At 36.2% G+C, this 15,336-nt stretch overlaps 1 protein-coding gene across 15 annotated transcripts in view; it reads left to right on the top strand.

The window, feature by feature from the left end:
• The window catches only part of LOC120299329 (calcitonin gene-related peptide type 1 receptor-like), a 198,694-nt gene that overhangs the window by 85,013 nt on the left and 98,345 nt on the right, over positions 1-15,336 (top strand). For 14 of the 15 annotated variants that reach the window (XR_005554389.1, XM_039324041.1, XM_039324037.1 and 11 more), the window contains 2 exons: positions 9,112-9,259; positions 13,969-14,079. Coding sequence is in view for 14 of the 15 variants with exons in the window: in XM_039324041.1 (XP_039179975.1) it covers positions 9,112-9,259; positions 13,969-14,079 (259 nt within the window). In the remaining variant the exon portion in view is untranslated. Of the gene's footprint in view, positions 1-3,545; positions 3,652-9,111; positions 9,260-13,968; positions 14,080-15,336 lie in introns of all 15 variants that reach the window. The other variant, XM_039324045.1, reaches the window with a different exon arrangement.

Raw genomic sequence — 15,336 nt, 5'->3', positions numbered from 1 at the left:
GTTGTTTGGGTCAAATAATAGTTCCTCAAATATTATTCTGCACCCAGTTCTGTCCAAATTTCTCTACAACATGACAAATTGCTTCTGAAACTTCTGAAGTCACAAAGAGACTTCCCTATATAACATTGTTAATTCTCATTGACTGTCAGATCCACCATGGCAGGTGTCCTGCCATTCTGTTGGAGGGTTTCTGGCATTCTTTGCATGCTTTTGCTTATTGTAATTGCTTGGGAATTAGGGAGGGGGTTTGTCTTCAGAGAAAAAACAGACTCTTTCCCAGTCAGTTCAAGCCTGTTCCAAGGCCATTGTGCTCTGAGAATGACCTGTTATCTACCCAGCACCTCAGTGTTCTCATAACATCTCTATGGCATCATATTGACTGCCAGTGGATTGGTCAGAGGGGGTTGGGTTTTGGGAAAACGAAAGAATTGCATTGAGCTTTGAGTGGGACCTCCAGATTCCGCCTGACTTTTCTGCATCCACTATCTCTCAGTAAAAGTTATTTTGATTAACAGTAATGGAATCAAGAGTTTTGCTTTTCTGAGGGATCAGCTGGGGCAGATTGTTACCTTAGACCAGGGTGTCAAACTGCTGGCCCCCAGGCCGGATGCATCATCTGGAAGCCACGCCCACCACATTGCTGGCAATGGCAAAACCGTCCCAATATGTTGTGTGATGTCACCTGACATTGTGAGTTTGACGTGTCTGCCTTAGACAGATAAATAAATAGTTATATACAAATTTACACACACATACACATACAGATAAAGGTAAAGTTTTCCTCTGTCCAGTTGTGTCTGAGACTAGGGAGCAGTGCTCATCTTTGTTTCTTAGCTAAGGGAGCCTGTGTTATCCAAAACATTTCCATGGTGATGTGGCCAGCATGACTATATGCTGAGGCACATGGAACATGTTAAGTTCCCACCAGAGCGGTACCTATTTATCCACTCGCATTTGCATAGGTGGGCAGGAGCTGGGGCAAGTAATAGGAGCTCACCCCATCGTGCAACCCTCAGGTCTCAGACCTGGGTTCTTGACTTTTCAGTAGGAAAGCCCAGCATCTTTAACCACTGAGCCACTGCACGTTGACACACAGAGATAGCCCTTGATGAATGATTACAGTTGGGATTGTTTGCTAATCAACTCCATCATTAAGTAAGCTATCACATGATTGTGAGTTGTGACTTTACTGCTGGCTTCTCCTTTGACTTTTCTTGTTGGAAGCCAGCTATGAATCACTCAAATGAGAGTCACATAAATGCATAAAAATCCACTGGTTGCGAAATGCCTTGATCTCAATCACATGACCACTGAGATGCTATGATATTCAAAGATGATAGGACCAATTTGGGTTAGTGAATGATCACTAAACAAGGCAGTCTTTAAGCTAGGGTTATAAATAGATATAGCTAGATCAGTGGTTCTCAACCTGTGGGTCGAGATCCCATTTGGGGTTGAACGACCATTTCAAGGGGGTTGCCAAACAACGCAGTCCGCCATTTTTTTCCCCTTTTCCTTAGCTGTGCTACTCCCTTTTATTCTATTGGCTTTTGAAAGCCAATAGAATAGACTCTCTTGAATAGAGTCTAATTCTATTGGCTTTCAAAAGCCAATAGGAATTGTCCAGGCTGTCTCTGCCCTGCTGAGCCCGCCAAAAGTCCCATTCTACAAACGGTGCTGCAAGTTGTCTGCAGCGAAGGCGAGCTGTCTGGAAGTTTCCACCCCTCCCTGCTGAGCAACTACTAAAAATGTAAGTAAAAGAGGGCCAGGGGTGGGAGGTGGGAGGCCGGTGGGTGCAGGGAGGGTTGCTGGCGTGCACGGGGCCCGACGGGTGCCTTACCTCCCTTGGGCTGGGCCAGCTGATGGCCCAGCCGGTGGTCGGCCTGCACCATCTCTGCCGCTTGCCAGCTACACCTCAGCCGGTGTAAGGGGTGGCACCATGCATGCGCGGCGCTCCTGGGCAGGGAAAGTCCTCGACTTATGACTGGTTGGGTAGTCCTCGACTTACGACCAGTTGGGTAGTCCTCAACTTATGACCAGTTGGGGTCGTGGCATTAAAAAGGTTGAGAACCACTGAGCTGGATAGATGATTGATAGACCGATAGACAAATAGTATTAAGATCCAGGTTGTCAAGGCAAAGTAGGCCTCCAGAGAGTCCTTTATTGCTTTAAGTAAATGTTCCAATAAACGACCCACCCAGTAAGGTTCCACCCCATGCTATCCTGAAGACAGCTACCCTCTGTCCCTTAAATAAGAGCCCATATATAACAGAGAAAGTCCACAGAGTAGGAGCACGCTCACAACTTGGGTCCCAAGTCCAGTCCCCCTGGCAAAGTGTGATCCACAAGGCAAAGGCAAGGCACAAGACAAAAGGCAGTCCTCAAGGCAAAGATGAGGAACAAAGCAAAATGCAGTCTGCAAGGCAAAAGGCAAAAGGGAAGAGACTAGAGTCAAAATCTGGAGAGTGTAAACCAAAATAAACAATTGTTTCTGGTAACAATTAACTCCCCACAACTTCTCCTTAAATCAAACCACTCTAGGTCCTCCTTGTGGGGAGGGGAGGGTGGCCTTCTCCCGAGTAGTCTCTCAGCCCTTCTCTGAGCTTGCCTACACTCCATTCTCTGGGCCCTTGGATCGAGTGGGGGAGGCAGCTATTCCTCATCAGAGGGGATCTACTGCCTATTAGCGCTCTGCTGTCAGCAGCCAATCCTCCCCTGTGTCTGTAATGGCAGAGAGCTCTCCATCTGGTCAATCACCTCCACCAATGTCTGAGGGGCCTGGGCAGCATTGTCCTCAGCCCCTGGCCTCTCCAAACATTCCAAGGGAGACATGCCATTCCCGTTGGACAGTCCTGGTTCCAACTCCTCCTCCTCCTTCTTCTCCGAACCAGGTTCCAATGATAGATAGAGAGATAGATAGATAGATAGATAGATAGATAGATAGATAGATAGATAGATAGATAGATAGATAGATAGATAAATAGATAGATAGATGATAGGTAGGCAGGCAGGCAGACAGACATATAGATATAGACAGACTGATAGAAAGACAGACAGAGATAATAGACAGACACACAATACACATAAGCATCAACATCATCAGTCTGAGCATCAGATATGAAATAGAAAAGGTCAGAATTTATTTTTAAAAATCTATTTTAATATTTGAGTTGATACCATGCTGTGGCATTTAGACACTTTTGTACATAAATATCTTGCCTATAATATAATGTTTATAAAATGTCATATTTAAGCCCCAAACTAAGATTGCATTTGGCATCTTGATGACATGAATAAGAAACAATATAATTATTCTGGTGATAAACTGTCTTGTTGCTGCAAAAACAACAAGTGTGTCGATCCCCTTAAAGACAAAAAGGTTCAAATAACTACTGCTCTTACCTTCTGCTACACTTCCATCCTCGTGGAATATCCTTGTGGCTGCTATCTGGAGCTGATGAGAAAAGAAACATCATCTTGTTGGCTGGTGGAAAGATCAGCTTTCCAGTCAATGTCCAGCCTTTGTCTTTCATTTTCTTTTGCAGCAAAGTGGGGGGAAGATGACTGGACAGCAATAAAGTTGCTTCTGCAACTTTCCTGATCACTGGAGATAGATGAACAAGTCAAGGCACCGTAGCTCCTTGATTTCAGGTATGGGAGGAAACAGTCCCAAGAACTGGAGAGTTGGAAGAGCTGGTTAGGCCCACTAATTCAAAACCATCTGCTCTGCAATTGCACAAGAAACAAAACTGTTCTTGTGCCACTTTCTCTGGATCTGAAACCAAAAATAATCAGCTCGGCTTCTTAAGTCCCACATCATGTCGAAAGGACTTAAGACTTTTATTGTACTATTATCTTTCATTCATACAGTATATCATTCCAATGATGCATTTCTGGCAATGGTGGGATTCAGATATGTGAACAACTGGTTCTCTGTGTGGATGCCACTTCCGGAAGTCCATTCTGGGCCTGGGCAACAAAAAATTAGCTACTGGTTCTGTTGAAGTGGTGCGAACCGGCTGAATCCCACCTCTGACTTCTGGGCTTCTCAAGTTTCCCTACCTCCACTAGCTCCAGCACTCCTGCCATTCCATTAGTTGCCAATTGATCAGCTTGCCAGATATTTCTTCATGCCCTGGAAAAAAATTTAATGTATCAGTGTGCCTCTATCAGTTATTCAGGCTTTGGTCTAAATTCTGTTTCATCAGGCACATGAATAGTAGTTGATAATTGGAATGAAAAGCAGGCCCAGCCTAGATGTGTGTAGTCCTATTAACATTGGCCAGGAGATGCCATCCTCTTCTGTTGTACTATAATGTGCTACCAAGAGCCTGTCAACTTTGTCAATTTTGACAAAGATTGGAGAAATGGTTACAGAAAATATATGTTACCTCCCTCCACCAAAAATGGGGAAAAAAGTCATTCTGAAGTCCAAGCAATTCCAGGAAATCATTACCGTATGTATCCTAACATCAAAGTCTGCATTGTGGATAAGATTAAAACAAATACAAGATCAGAACAAATAAGGTTAAAATAAATATTTATTGATGCATTAACATTATATTCCAAAATATAAATAAAATTATTCTTGTGTGAACAGTAGTTCTTACCCCAGGGCAGTTTGTAATTGATTGGAGAGGAAGATGGAATCCAGCTGCAAAAAGACTGTTTATCTACTTCTATCCTCTCTCTAGGATGGAACACTTGCTTTTATCAAGGCCAGGAATAAATGGGTCTGTAGTGAGCATGAGTTTAATTGAGGTCTTTGTCTTCTATTGCTTTTTCTGATCATTCGTTCTATATAAAACAACCAGCTATTTTAATGTTATTTTATAGTTTTGTACACTTACCAGAATCCACTGGAGCTGAGTGATCAATAAAGTAGTTGAATCTCCTCAACGTGGAGCATAGTTAAGCATGGAATGTTGCAAGTACATCAGACAGTTAAAGAAGACAAAAGGGCATTAGAAAAATATCTAAAGAAAAGTGAAGAACATGCATCGAAGTTAGTATATCTAATTTACAGACTACTGGAGAGACCAAACTGGCCTACAAGAAAAACCAAATGAAGAACAGAAAAGAGATATGGGAAGTGAAAGTATTGCTTGGCTAGCGCGCGCGCACACACACACTATCTGGAAAAGCACATAACTACAAGACCAGCAATGGCTAAGAGCAGCAAAGTTGAAGACTTTGGACAAAACCAAGCATTAAGAACAAATGCATATAAAGCCAGAATTGAAAAGATAACAACAGATAGCAGGTACTGCTTCTTCAAAGAAGCTAAAGAAACAATGGAGGACCTAGTTAGCTGCTACAAGATCTCACAGACTAACTACAAACAATGGTGTAACAGGTTAGCAACAGTAGAACATTGGAAGATCTGAAAGAAATATCATTTGACTGCAAGCAAGAACTAGTAGGAGCACAAAACAGACAAAATAATAGATAATGAAGAATTTATGGGACTTAGAATTCATAGAGACAAGCACCTGTCATATAACATCCCAAACTGAACAATTGTTGTTATGAAAGGCAATGAAGTTTAGATGGTGGATAAGGCAGAAATAGAAGAGAAGAGAAAGAATTGGGAAAAAAATCACAAAATATAAATACCTATAAATAAAAGTAGAATGACTGTGACAAAATAAAGCAAATGTAGTACCAATAGCATTAGATATCTTGAGTATGATCTCAGAACATCTGGAGCACCACTGGAACACCATTTGCATTGGCAAAATCACCATCAGTCAGTTGCAAAAAGCAGCTTTACTTGGAGCAGTTTACATCCTGCAATGATATCTTTAACACCATCAAACAACATCTGCCTATCCCAGATGTCATTGGGAAGGAACTCAATAGATGGACAAAAGTGTCAAATATTTGAATTATTTGAAAGTCTCCCTGATTTTTGTCTAATTTTCCCATCAGATTATAACCTAATCCCCAGGTAGAGCATGTCACCTGGAAGGGCCCAGAAGACACTCATTTTAGCCATGTACAGTACCTGCCCTTTGGAACAGCATTCCCTGAAGATTAGATTGGCCCCAATCCTGGTGTCTTTTTATAAGACCTAATAACTTACGGGGTCCGTGGTTATGTTAATTGCTATTGGTTTTTGTGCCTTGGCTGCTAATTGTGTTTATAAGGTTTTAATATGAGTGTTTTTGCTTATTTGTTTCTACATAAATGTTTACTGATTGTTAGCTGTCCAATATCATGAACTTAGACGGGCAGTCTGATAAATAAATGAACAAATGAATTTCATCAGAAACAGTCTTTGTGGTAGAGTTTGTATGCCATACTCCTCAAATTATACTGGTAATACCTAATGTCATCCCATCCTAGAGGGCTTTCTTTTGGTCTCCCAACATTCAGTTAAAGTAGAGGGAATCAGTGGGAGGAGGCACTTCAGTTATGGTTCTTCAATTATCTTTTAATATGATCTATATTATACAGCATGCTATTCTGTCAACTTTAGCATTTTAAAGTAATTTCTATCTTGTTCAATCTCTGTTAGTTGCTTTGGGAGATTATTATCTGACAGGTTGTAATAAACTTTCTAAATTAACATATGGTTGGGTTAAAAATATCTATTCAACATACTTGATTGATGGAAGCTGAAACACATAACTTGCATATAGCTTTTGTTAGACTTTGTATAAAGATTATAAATGTTGGATTGAGTAGATGTAAAAATGAGAACATGACAGTTAACATGGTTCCAATTTATTTTTTCAATACCAAGAAAATTGTTCTGTTAATGTAATAGTATTGTCAAATTAAATAATGCAATGATGACAAATGTTCCTGCTGCTGTCTTTGAAAAGGAAACTGATACTGAACTGTAAAAGTCTTCATGTGTTCTTTTAGATGTACAATGGCATTTCATACTAGATCATTAAGTGTCTCATAGAAGAGCAGAATACTTTATGAAAGGAACAGATAAATATATTTGCAAATGCCTCATGCGATAGCCCAGAAAAAGAGAAATATTTCATGCCATCAATAGACTTCCTTACTTATATTGCCACAGCAAATTGGAATAATAAAAGTGGATGCCGGAAATATAATAAATGCAAAATCACCTAAACTTTCCAAAGTTTGTCATTTTAGTCTTAAAACAGGGAAAAACAACTTTCAATCTTAACAAAAGGTTTTAATAAAAATATACTATATCCAAAAAAGAAGAAATAACCTGGTACAAAAATGTACCTGCTGCACAAATTGCATTCAGAAGTGTAAAAAATTATATAGAAATTTATCATGATATGGATAAAAGGCAAAAGTATGTTGTACTTTAATAGGACAGCTCTATGCATATTTACTTGGAAGTAATCCTTACTGAATTCAGTGGGATTTCTTTTTAATAATACGTGTCTAAGAATTTGATTGTATCAAATTTGATTTTCATTCAGCAAAATAACTTTCCTTTTTAAAAAGTTATTTCTATTTCAATGGAGAAAGATATTGATCAGCTACAACAACATTCACATATGAATCTATTTATTAAAGCGCTGCAAAATATTGGAATAGGGCAGTTGGTAGAATAAACCCAGCCAGTGAAGCTCAGTGCTGCAAAAGGCACAAAAGGTACAAAATTCAAAGGCTTCATTTGTGCCCCCTTGCTTCATATATCTTTCACATGCTAGGCACAGTCCTACTATTTATATCTTTTAATTGAATAAGTTCTGATTGAAGTAGAATGAAAGTAAGTAATTGGCAATTCCTGATGCATAAGCCATCACTGATTTACATGGTTTATGCACAATGTAAAATCATAATATGATTTGATTTTGGATTAGTCCTGCATGATGAGTGAATCCACCCCTTATTGTTGGGGACATATAAAAAACAATTTGCTATGGTTTGTTCAATGAACCAAGTTTGAAAAAAATCCATTCTTCAATATTGGTGTCTTAGGTATTTAACAGCACTTGACTGACTTTATGTGGACTTAAAAGTTAAAGGGAGATTACCAGGAAATTCCGGGTGTATAGACAAGGGGCAACCTGATCAGAGCTGCAAAAATCCAATTGGTAGCTGTCCTATAAACAAGATTGGAAGATTTAAAAAGTATCCCAGAAGGCAATTAGCTGATACCAAGAAAATTTCATGCATACAAAAATTGAGTCATCAAAAGTCACTGACTTAGATTATTTGGGTTTTATATGTCAAAAAAGCCTATTTCATTTCTCCAGCCTAACATAAAAACATTTCCAATATTGTTTTTTGTTATTGTTGTTTTAATGTATTCCTGAATCATAACTAACAGCATTATCCAACTTTTCTTTGATTATCTATCTTTGTCAGAAACCAGGCAAATTATCCAGAATCCTGGGAGTACTTCTAAATTGCTCTTCTGCCTACCATATTTTAAATAATATTATTTTAATGTACAGGAATACACACTATTCCACTACTTTATATGAACACAGATAAAATATGCATACTCACAATTAGCTGACATGTGAACTTACACTTCTTTGTGTCACTATGTAAAACATTGTCCTGAGATTGCATGTACTACAGGAATGTGAAAGAGTTAGATTAGATAAGCATTTCTTGGTTTTGAGAACACTGGAAATTAATAATAAAATGGATGGGATATTTTTCTAAAGAAATGTAGTTGTACTATTGAAATGAGGGGAGGGAACTGTTCCCTTTTTTTTCTTTCCAACATTAATACAACAACATAGTCAAAGAATACAATAACATCTCTACTAACAAGGATATAATGATAACTACCTTTTAATGACTGTATCTTGCTATTGTCATTAAAAGGAAAGATAAGGAATTACAGAAAACTCTTACACCCGATAATAGGGGTGGGGGTGGGGTATGTGAACAAAGTGTTTCACACAGTTTTTCTATGTATGATTTTATAATATGATAGAAGATCTCTCAGGGAATCAAAGCAAACAATCACTCAAAGTTGCATTCAGTCCTGCCTGTTGTCAACTCTATAGATACATGTCCCTGAGATTAAGAGCATTGTACATTTCCTGGCAACTCCAAACTCTTTGATCAAACAAACAAAATAAAAAAAATGTTTTTATTGTATTGTCCTGATATAACTTACAAATATTAACAGATTTTTTTTTAATACAGAGGATGGCTCCAAGTTTCCCCACTACTGTAAGTTACGCCAATCCTACTTTAGAGTCTATGGAATATTCAGTGATACGCCAGAAAATAATAGATTCACAGTTCAAGTGCTATGAAAGGATGAACAGAGCACTTCCTTACAAGAAAAAAGGTAAAGGAACAAACGAGGGAAAGAAAAAAAAACATTTTAAAATTATTATTTAAAGCAGTGCTGGATTTGGATTGCTGAAATTCCCTCCCCCCCAAAAAAAAACCATGAACATAATCATAAATAGAAAATGTCTCTTTATAATTAGATTGAAAAATCTCACAAAATTTTATAAATAATGAAAGTATCAAAGACAATATTAGATTATGTATAACATTTCTTTAAGCAGAAGGTTATTCATTTTGAATGTGTGTTGAATACCTTCTGCAGGGCAACATTTCTTTACAACTAATTTGGTGTTCAGATTTCTAGACCTTGATCCCATACTGGCCTTTTTTTCCACATGATGAAAGTATTTTTTTGTATTGTCCTATATTTAGATTTGAATTATTGCAAGATTTCATAGACAAAACAAATACGTAGCCCTCAACTTACAACAGTTCATTTAGTGACTATTCAAAGTTACAGTGGCACTGAAAAAAGTAACTTATGACCATTTTTCACATTTATAATCCTTGCCGCATCCCCATGGTGACATGATCAGAATTCAGATGCTTGACAGTTGACTCATACATACGACAGTTGCAAAGTCGCAGAGTCATGTGATCATTTTTTGCAATCTTCTGACACGCAAGGTCAATGAGGAAACCAGAGTCACTTAACAATCATGTTAGTAACTTAACAACTACAGTGATTCACTTAACTGTAGCAAGAAAGGTCATAAAATGGCTTAAAACTCACTTAACAACTGTCTTGCTTAGCAACAGATTTGGGCTCATTTGTGGTTGTAAATCAAGGACTATCTGTACTATTATTATACCCATCACTTGAATGTGGACAAAACAGTATTAGGTCTTTAATTCAAAGTTTCTTCCTAGTAATTTTTGTTCTTTTATTTCTTCTCTAATTATCTCTTAATTAGTCACTGTTTCATCTCTTTGGCTATGACATACAAAGCATACAAGTACCCAACTATATTTTAGTCTAACATATACAGACCCAACCCTATAATTTTAATGAATATAGAAAATGATCTCTGTTGAATATACTATACTTAGATATGGATGGATATATCAGATGAAGAAAATCTGTTTTATTTAATTGATGACTTCATTTCATTATTTAGACATAAATGTATTCTTGCTCTGTTCTGTCAAAGAAAAAAGGAAATAAAGAATAGATTCTGATAATTAATTAATTCTTACCCTCAGTAGGAAATTGAGACCAATTAAGAAAAAAAAATACATTTGTGCTGAATCCAGGGAAATCCTTTATACCCTTATCTCTGGAATAGAATGAAGCAGCTCATCTAGCTGAATGTCTAAATGGTTTTAAAGTGCTAGCTTGGTGCCACATCATGCTGAATAAAAGAGGCAGAACCATCAAAGAGATTAATGAGTACTAGATATAATAACTGTAAGAAAACATTTGAGTCCAAGGAAAGTCATTCTTTGAATATATATTACTTTATCAAGAGCTACTGTATGTAGAACTATTCTTTGTTTTGGTTTTCATTTTCCAAAAAAACCATTCTTGAGCTTTGCTGGAGGATTCTGCTGTGAAAGCAACCAGTCCTGAATATTGTCCTGAACATTCAATGATTCCTGAAAATTAGTAAACAGGGTAAGGAGAACAGAGGCAGAGAGATCATCCAACATACAGCTTGTATACAGTTTTCAGTTCCTGAGCAAAACACTCCCTTCATAAGGTAATGCCATACATCTGTGGAGGAGACATTTAGTATGATTAACCATAAATGTAATTTGCTTGACTTTGATATAGACCAAAGCAATACAAGTAGCAACACTTTTAAAGAGAATATAGCTAAATCTGTGATTCAATAGAACCTATCACAGGTAGTCCTCACCTTATGACCACAATTAAGCCCAAAATTTATGTTGCTAAGTGAGAAATTTGTTTAATTAATTTTGCCCCATTTTACAATGTTTCTTCCACATTTGTTAATGTGGAAGTTGTTAAATTAATAACATAGTGGTTAAGTGAATCTGGCTTTCCCATTGACTTTGCTTGTCAGACGGTCACAAAAAGTGATCACATGACCCCAGGACATTGCAACCAGTTGTCAAGTATCCAAAAGCAAATCCATCCCCAAGTGTGAAAATGGTCATAAGTCACTTTTTTGAGTGCCATTGTAACTTCAAATGGTCAAATGAACTGTTGCAAGTCAAGCACTGTCTGTATTTCAAATTATTTACATGCATACTTATATATACATAACCATTTCCTTCCTGGGTAAGGAATTATACAAAGCGCAAAAAAGGAGTAAGAAATATTAAACCAAACAAATTGCAACAAGAAAAAGGTAATTAATGAAAATAGCTAAATATGCTATAGATTAATATAATTCACCAACTTCTCTATAATACTGTATCCTAGCAAAATTTTTGCTTCCACTATCTGTACATAAATTTATAAATTTTATTATTTAACTTTCTCCCGTTACCTTTTGAGGATCTCATTAACTCCATCCAGCCCTGATAGTTTCTTTAAATATATTAACTCTTAAATATGTGTTTTGTGATATCAGTCCTCATTTATGTTGTCTTTAATGTACTTGCTTCCTATGGTCTTCATTTACTTTTGTATTCAATCAATAATCATTCAACACCCCATTAATTATTAAGCCTATTCTTCTTGTTTTGCCACATGTAGTTTTATTACGCAGCTTATTTTCATAGCAATTAGATTTTACATTTCTTCTGACGAGATTAGATTTGACTTCCATATAGCAAAGTTGGTAGAATTATGTTGCAATGCAGTCATTTTCTTCTTTTGATAAACATTAATTTTTAACACTGAAGCACATAAAAGTCCACATCACTCTGCCAATATCTGAATATCTTAAAAAAAATTTCTCATCTTTGGGAATGCACATTTATTTTTACCATTTTTATATAATTAGTGCATATTGTGATATGAAATATCTAGAGGCAAGCAGTCTAGGAAACCTGGTGGTGAGATATTAATTTCAATATCATCTTTAATGTTGAGTAGATCTAAAACACTAAATACTGCTATTGCCGCTAAAGTCCTCACAACAACAGCTTACTTTTATATAATATTTTTGAGAAACTTTGGAATTTGGATTTCATTCTCCTAAGGCAGGAATGTTAGATACCTAATAATTAGAGAATTATTCTTGATAATACTGTTTTAAGCAAGGTACTCTAACAAATATCTATAAAAGAGTTTGTCAATTTTTCTCCTTGGGTACAACATATCCAAAAGAAATCCGCTGCATCATGATGCACCATTTTGTTCTCATCCCCTGCCATTTAACTTGACTGCATGCCATTTCAAAGCCTTAAAATAGCGGCACATATAGAAGGGGTCTCTTTTAGCTCTTAAAAAATGCTACCTTCTTCAGTAGAGGGAACAGAGAATAAACAATATCTTTGCTAAATGAAAAAATTATTGATAAGGTTGCATAACACAGAACTGAAAAGATACATGTGATAAAAAGGGAAAAATTATTGTAATGAGGCAACAAATAATTGGGGATAATAAATTAGCAGATTGAAAGTACATATTGTGCAGAAATAAAAATAATTTTTATCCTCTTTTCAAAAATAACCTCAATGTGTAGGTAAAAGAAACTGTTTTATTTCCCCTGGGTGAAAAACTTTCTGTAGTGTATTGAAAAATACAAATGTTTTTCATTTCATAGAATGACAAATCTTTTCAAAATTAAAAACTAAGCCTCCTACATAACTGACTGTGCTGTCTTTCAGAAATATATTTTGGTTGCATTTTTGTTTTTTTGTTAATCTTTTCCATTAATTCTATGATAGAGTTCTTTTATCCAGTACAAAGTCTGGAAGAAAATGTGCTATATCTAAAAAAATAGGATTGTTCTGATGGAGTCCTGCATTCAATATTTATCAGAAGAAAAAACTGAACATTTTAACTTTTGTATTTCTAAGAAAAGAACTTCCACCCACACTGAAACACTTGGATCTCCCATCTTGAAGAAAATGCACCTGGGAGCTATTTTCAAGCTGCCCAACAAATTAGTGTTGTTGTTTTTCTTTTAGACAGCAACTCCAAGGGTGGCCAAGCACTTTACATTTATTTAACAATTTTTATCACATGTCTTGGGTTCTAATATAATTTAGCCACAAAACCTGCAGGATGACTTTCCCATTTCATTGATTTATTATCAGGTTTAAGTAACATAATTATACTGTCAGATCCAAATTTTGGTGGCCCTGACACTCAGGAGTACCAACCTGCCTAAGTAATCCTATCCCCTGACACTCAGGAGTACCAACCTGCCTAAGTAATCCTATCCCCTTATAGTCACTCTCCCCATTTAAATTCTGATGGATCTCATTTAATTCACTCTATTATCCTGGATTGATGAGATGTAATGTGAAGTAATAGCTAATAATTAATTAATAATAACAATATTATCCACCTCGGGTGACAGAACTTAGTGAATGTGGCAGTTTTCAAAAACTAAGTCATTGAAAAAATTATCTCCGAAGGCACTGGGAAATCAATTCTGTATTGTTGCCAAGAAAATTAGTCTCTAAGAGTCAAGTTCAACTCAAAGGAGTCTTTGCCTTTTAATGCAAAAACAACAATGCTAGGAGTTTTTGTGATTATGATAGACATTACTCTGAGTTTAGGAAAGAAGGCCAATGTATTGTTCCCCAAACTATCAACCTATATTTCTTTCAAATTTCTAGGATTATACTGTAACCGGACCTGGGATGGATGGCTGTGTTGGGATGATACACCAGCTGGAGAATATGCTGACCAGAATTGTCCCGATTATTTTCAAGACTTTGATCCAACTGGTATAGTACCTTTGTTACTTTCAACCAACCAGTAGAATATGGAAATGAAAATATAATTTTTATCAATGTTAAAAGTACAGTTGATTTGCATTTACATGTCCACAACTAGTTATTGTACATACGCTGGAGCAGTCATCTTTTGTGAATTTTTCTGATTTCTCCAAACTTTTGATACAAATTCTCTCATTTAAAAAATACATGCATTAGCAAGGCAGTACAGAAAATTACTTGTAAATACTCCTATATAGGACAAAAATGCACAGAACAGAATGTGTACAGATAAATTGTAATCCAATCTGCAAACAGAAAATAACCTTTTTTTAAAAAAATGCAAATATTATAGTAGTGAAATCAAGTAGTCATTCCTGTTTAAAATGCAAATATTACAGTAATAAAATCAAGAAGTCTTTCTGTTTAAAATTAAAGTGAGCAGGTTAAATAGCTTTTATTTATAGCATTACTGAGTTCTATTCACACCTGCACTGAATGTTCAGGATGTTTTGCTTTAAATCTTCTTTGTCATATTGACTCTGCAATCCAGAAAATAGCATTATTTTTCATGTCAGTCATTTTTATCATAATTCTATTGGTAGAGAATTAAATAGCAGTTACTGTGCTATTCATGTGACATGAATCTCATTCCTAGGTTTTTTTTGTTTTTGTTTTTTTGTATTTTATGATCAAAGGCTGCTATATAAACTGCAACATAATTCTCAAACTCATAATACTTTATAGGGCAGGCATGTCAAACTGCCGGCCCATAGGTCAGGTGCATCATGCTGAAACTACGCCCACCCCATTGCTGGCAATAGGGGAAACGTTTGATACATTACACAATGTGACATGACATTGCAAGTTTGACATGCCTGTTATAGGGATATAGTCAACACAATCAATATGGTAGCCACAATAGTGTGATTGAAATTCTCCGTGTTGTATAAGTACTATCAAACTTCAGTTGCACCATTGTATACAGTATTATACCCTTTTTAAATCATACCTTGCAAACATCACCGACATTTTATGAAGTCATCAAGTGTGTAGTTCTTATTATTATTTCTAAAATATTCATAGCAATATATATACTATCTGTATCTTCCCCAAAGATTGATAAATTGAACCTTCAAATAAATTATTAAAGAGAGACACTTTTGTCCAATCTACCATTATGTAATTCTCATATACAAATGACTATATATGTTTGTTCAGTTTGACTGCTGCTTTCTACTATAGCAAAATTGTATTCTGTTATATGGG

This window comes from Crotalus tigris, unplaced genomic scaffold (genome assembly GCF_016545835.1).
Source record: "Crotalus tigris isolate CLP2741 ecotype Arizona unplaced genomic scaffold, ASM1654583v1 scf7180000024292.1016931, whole genome shotgun sequence".
Classification (NCBI taxonomy): domain Eukaryota; kingdom Metazoa; phylum Chordata; class Lepidosauria; order Squamata; family Viperidae; genus Crotalus; species Crotalus tigris.
The sequence above is the reverse complement of the archived record's forward strand: the minus strand, read 5'-3'. Positions and strand labels throughout refer to the sequence as shown.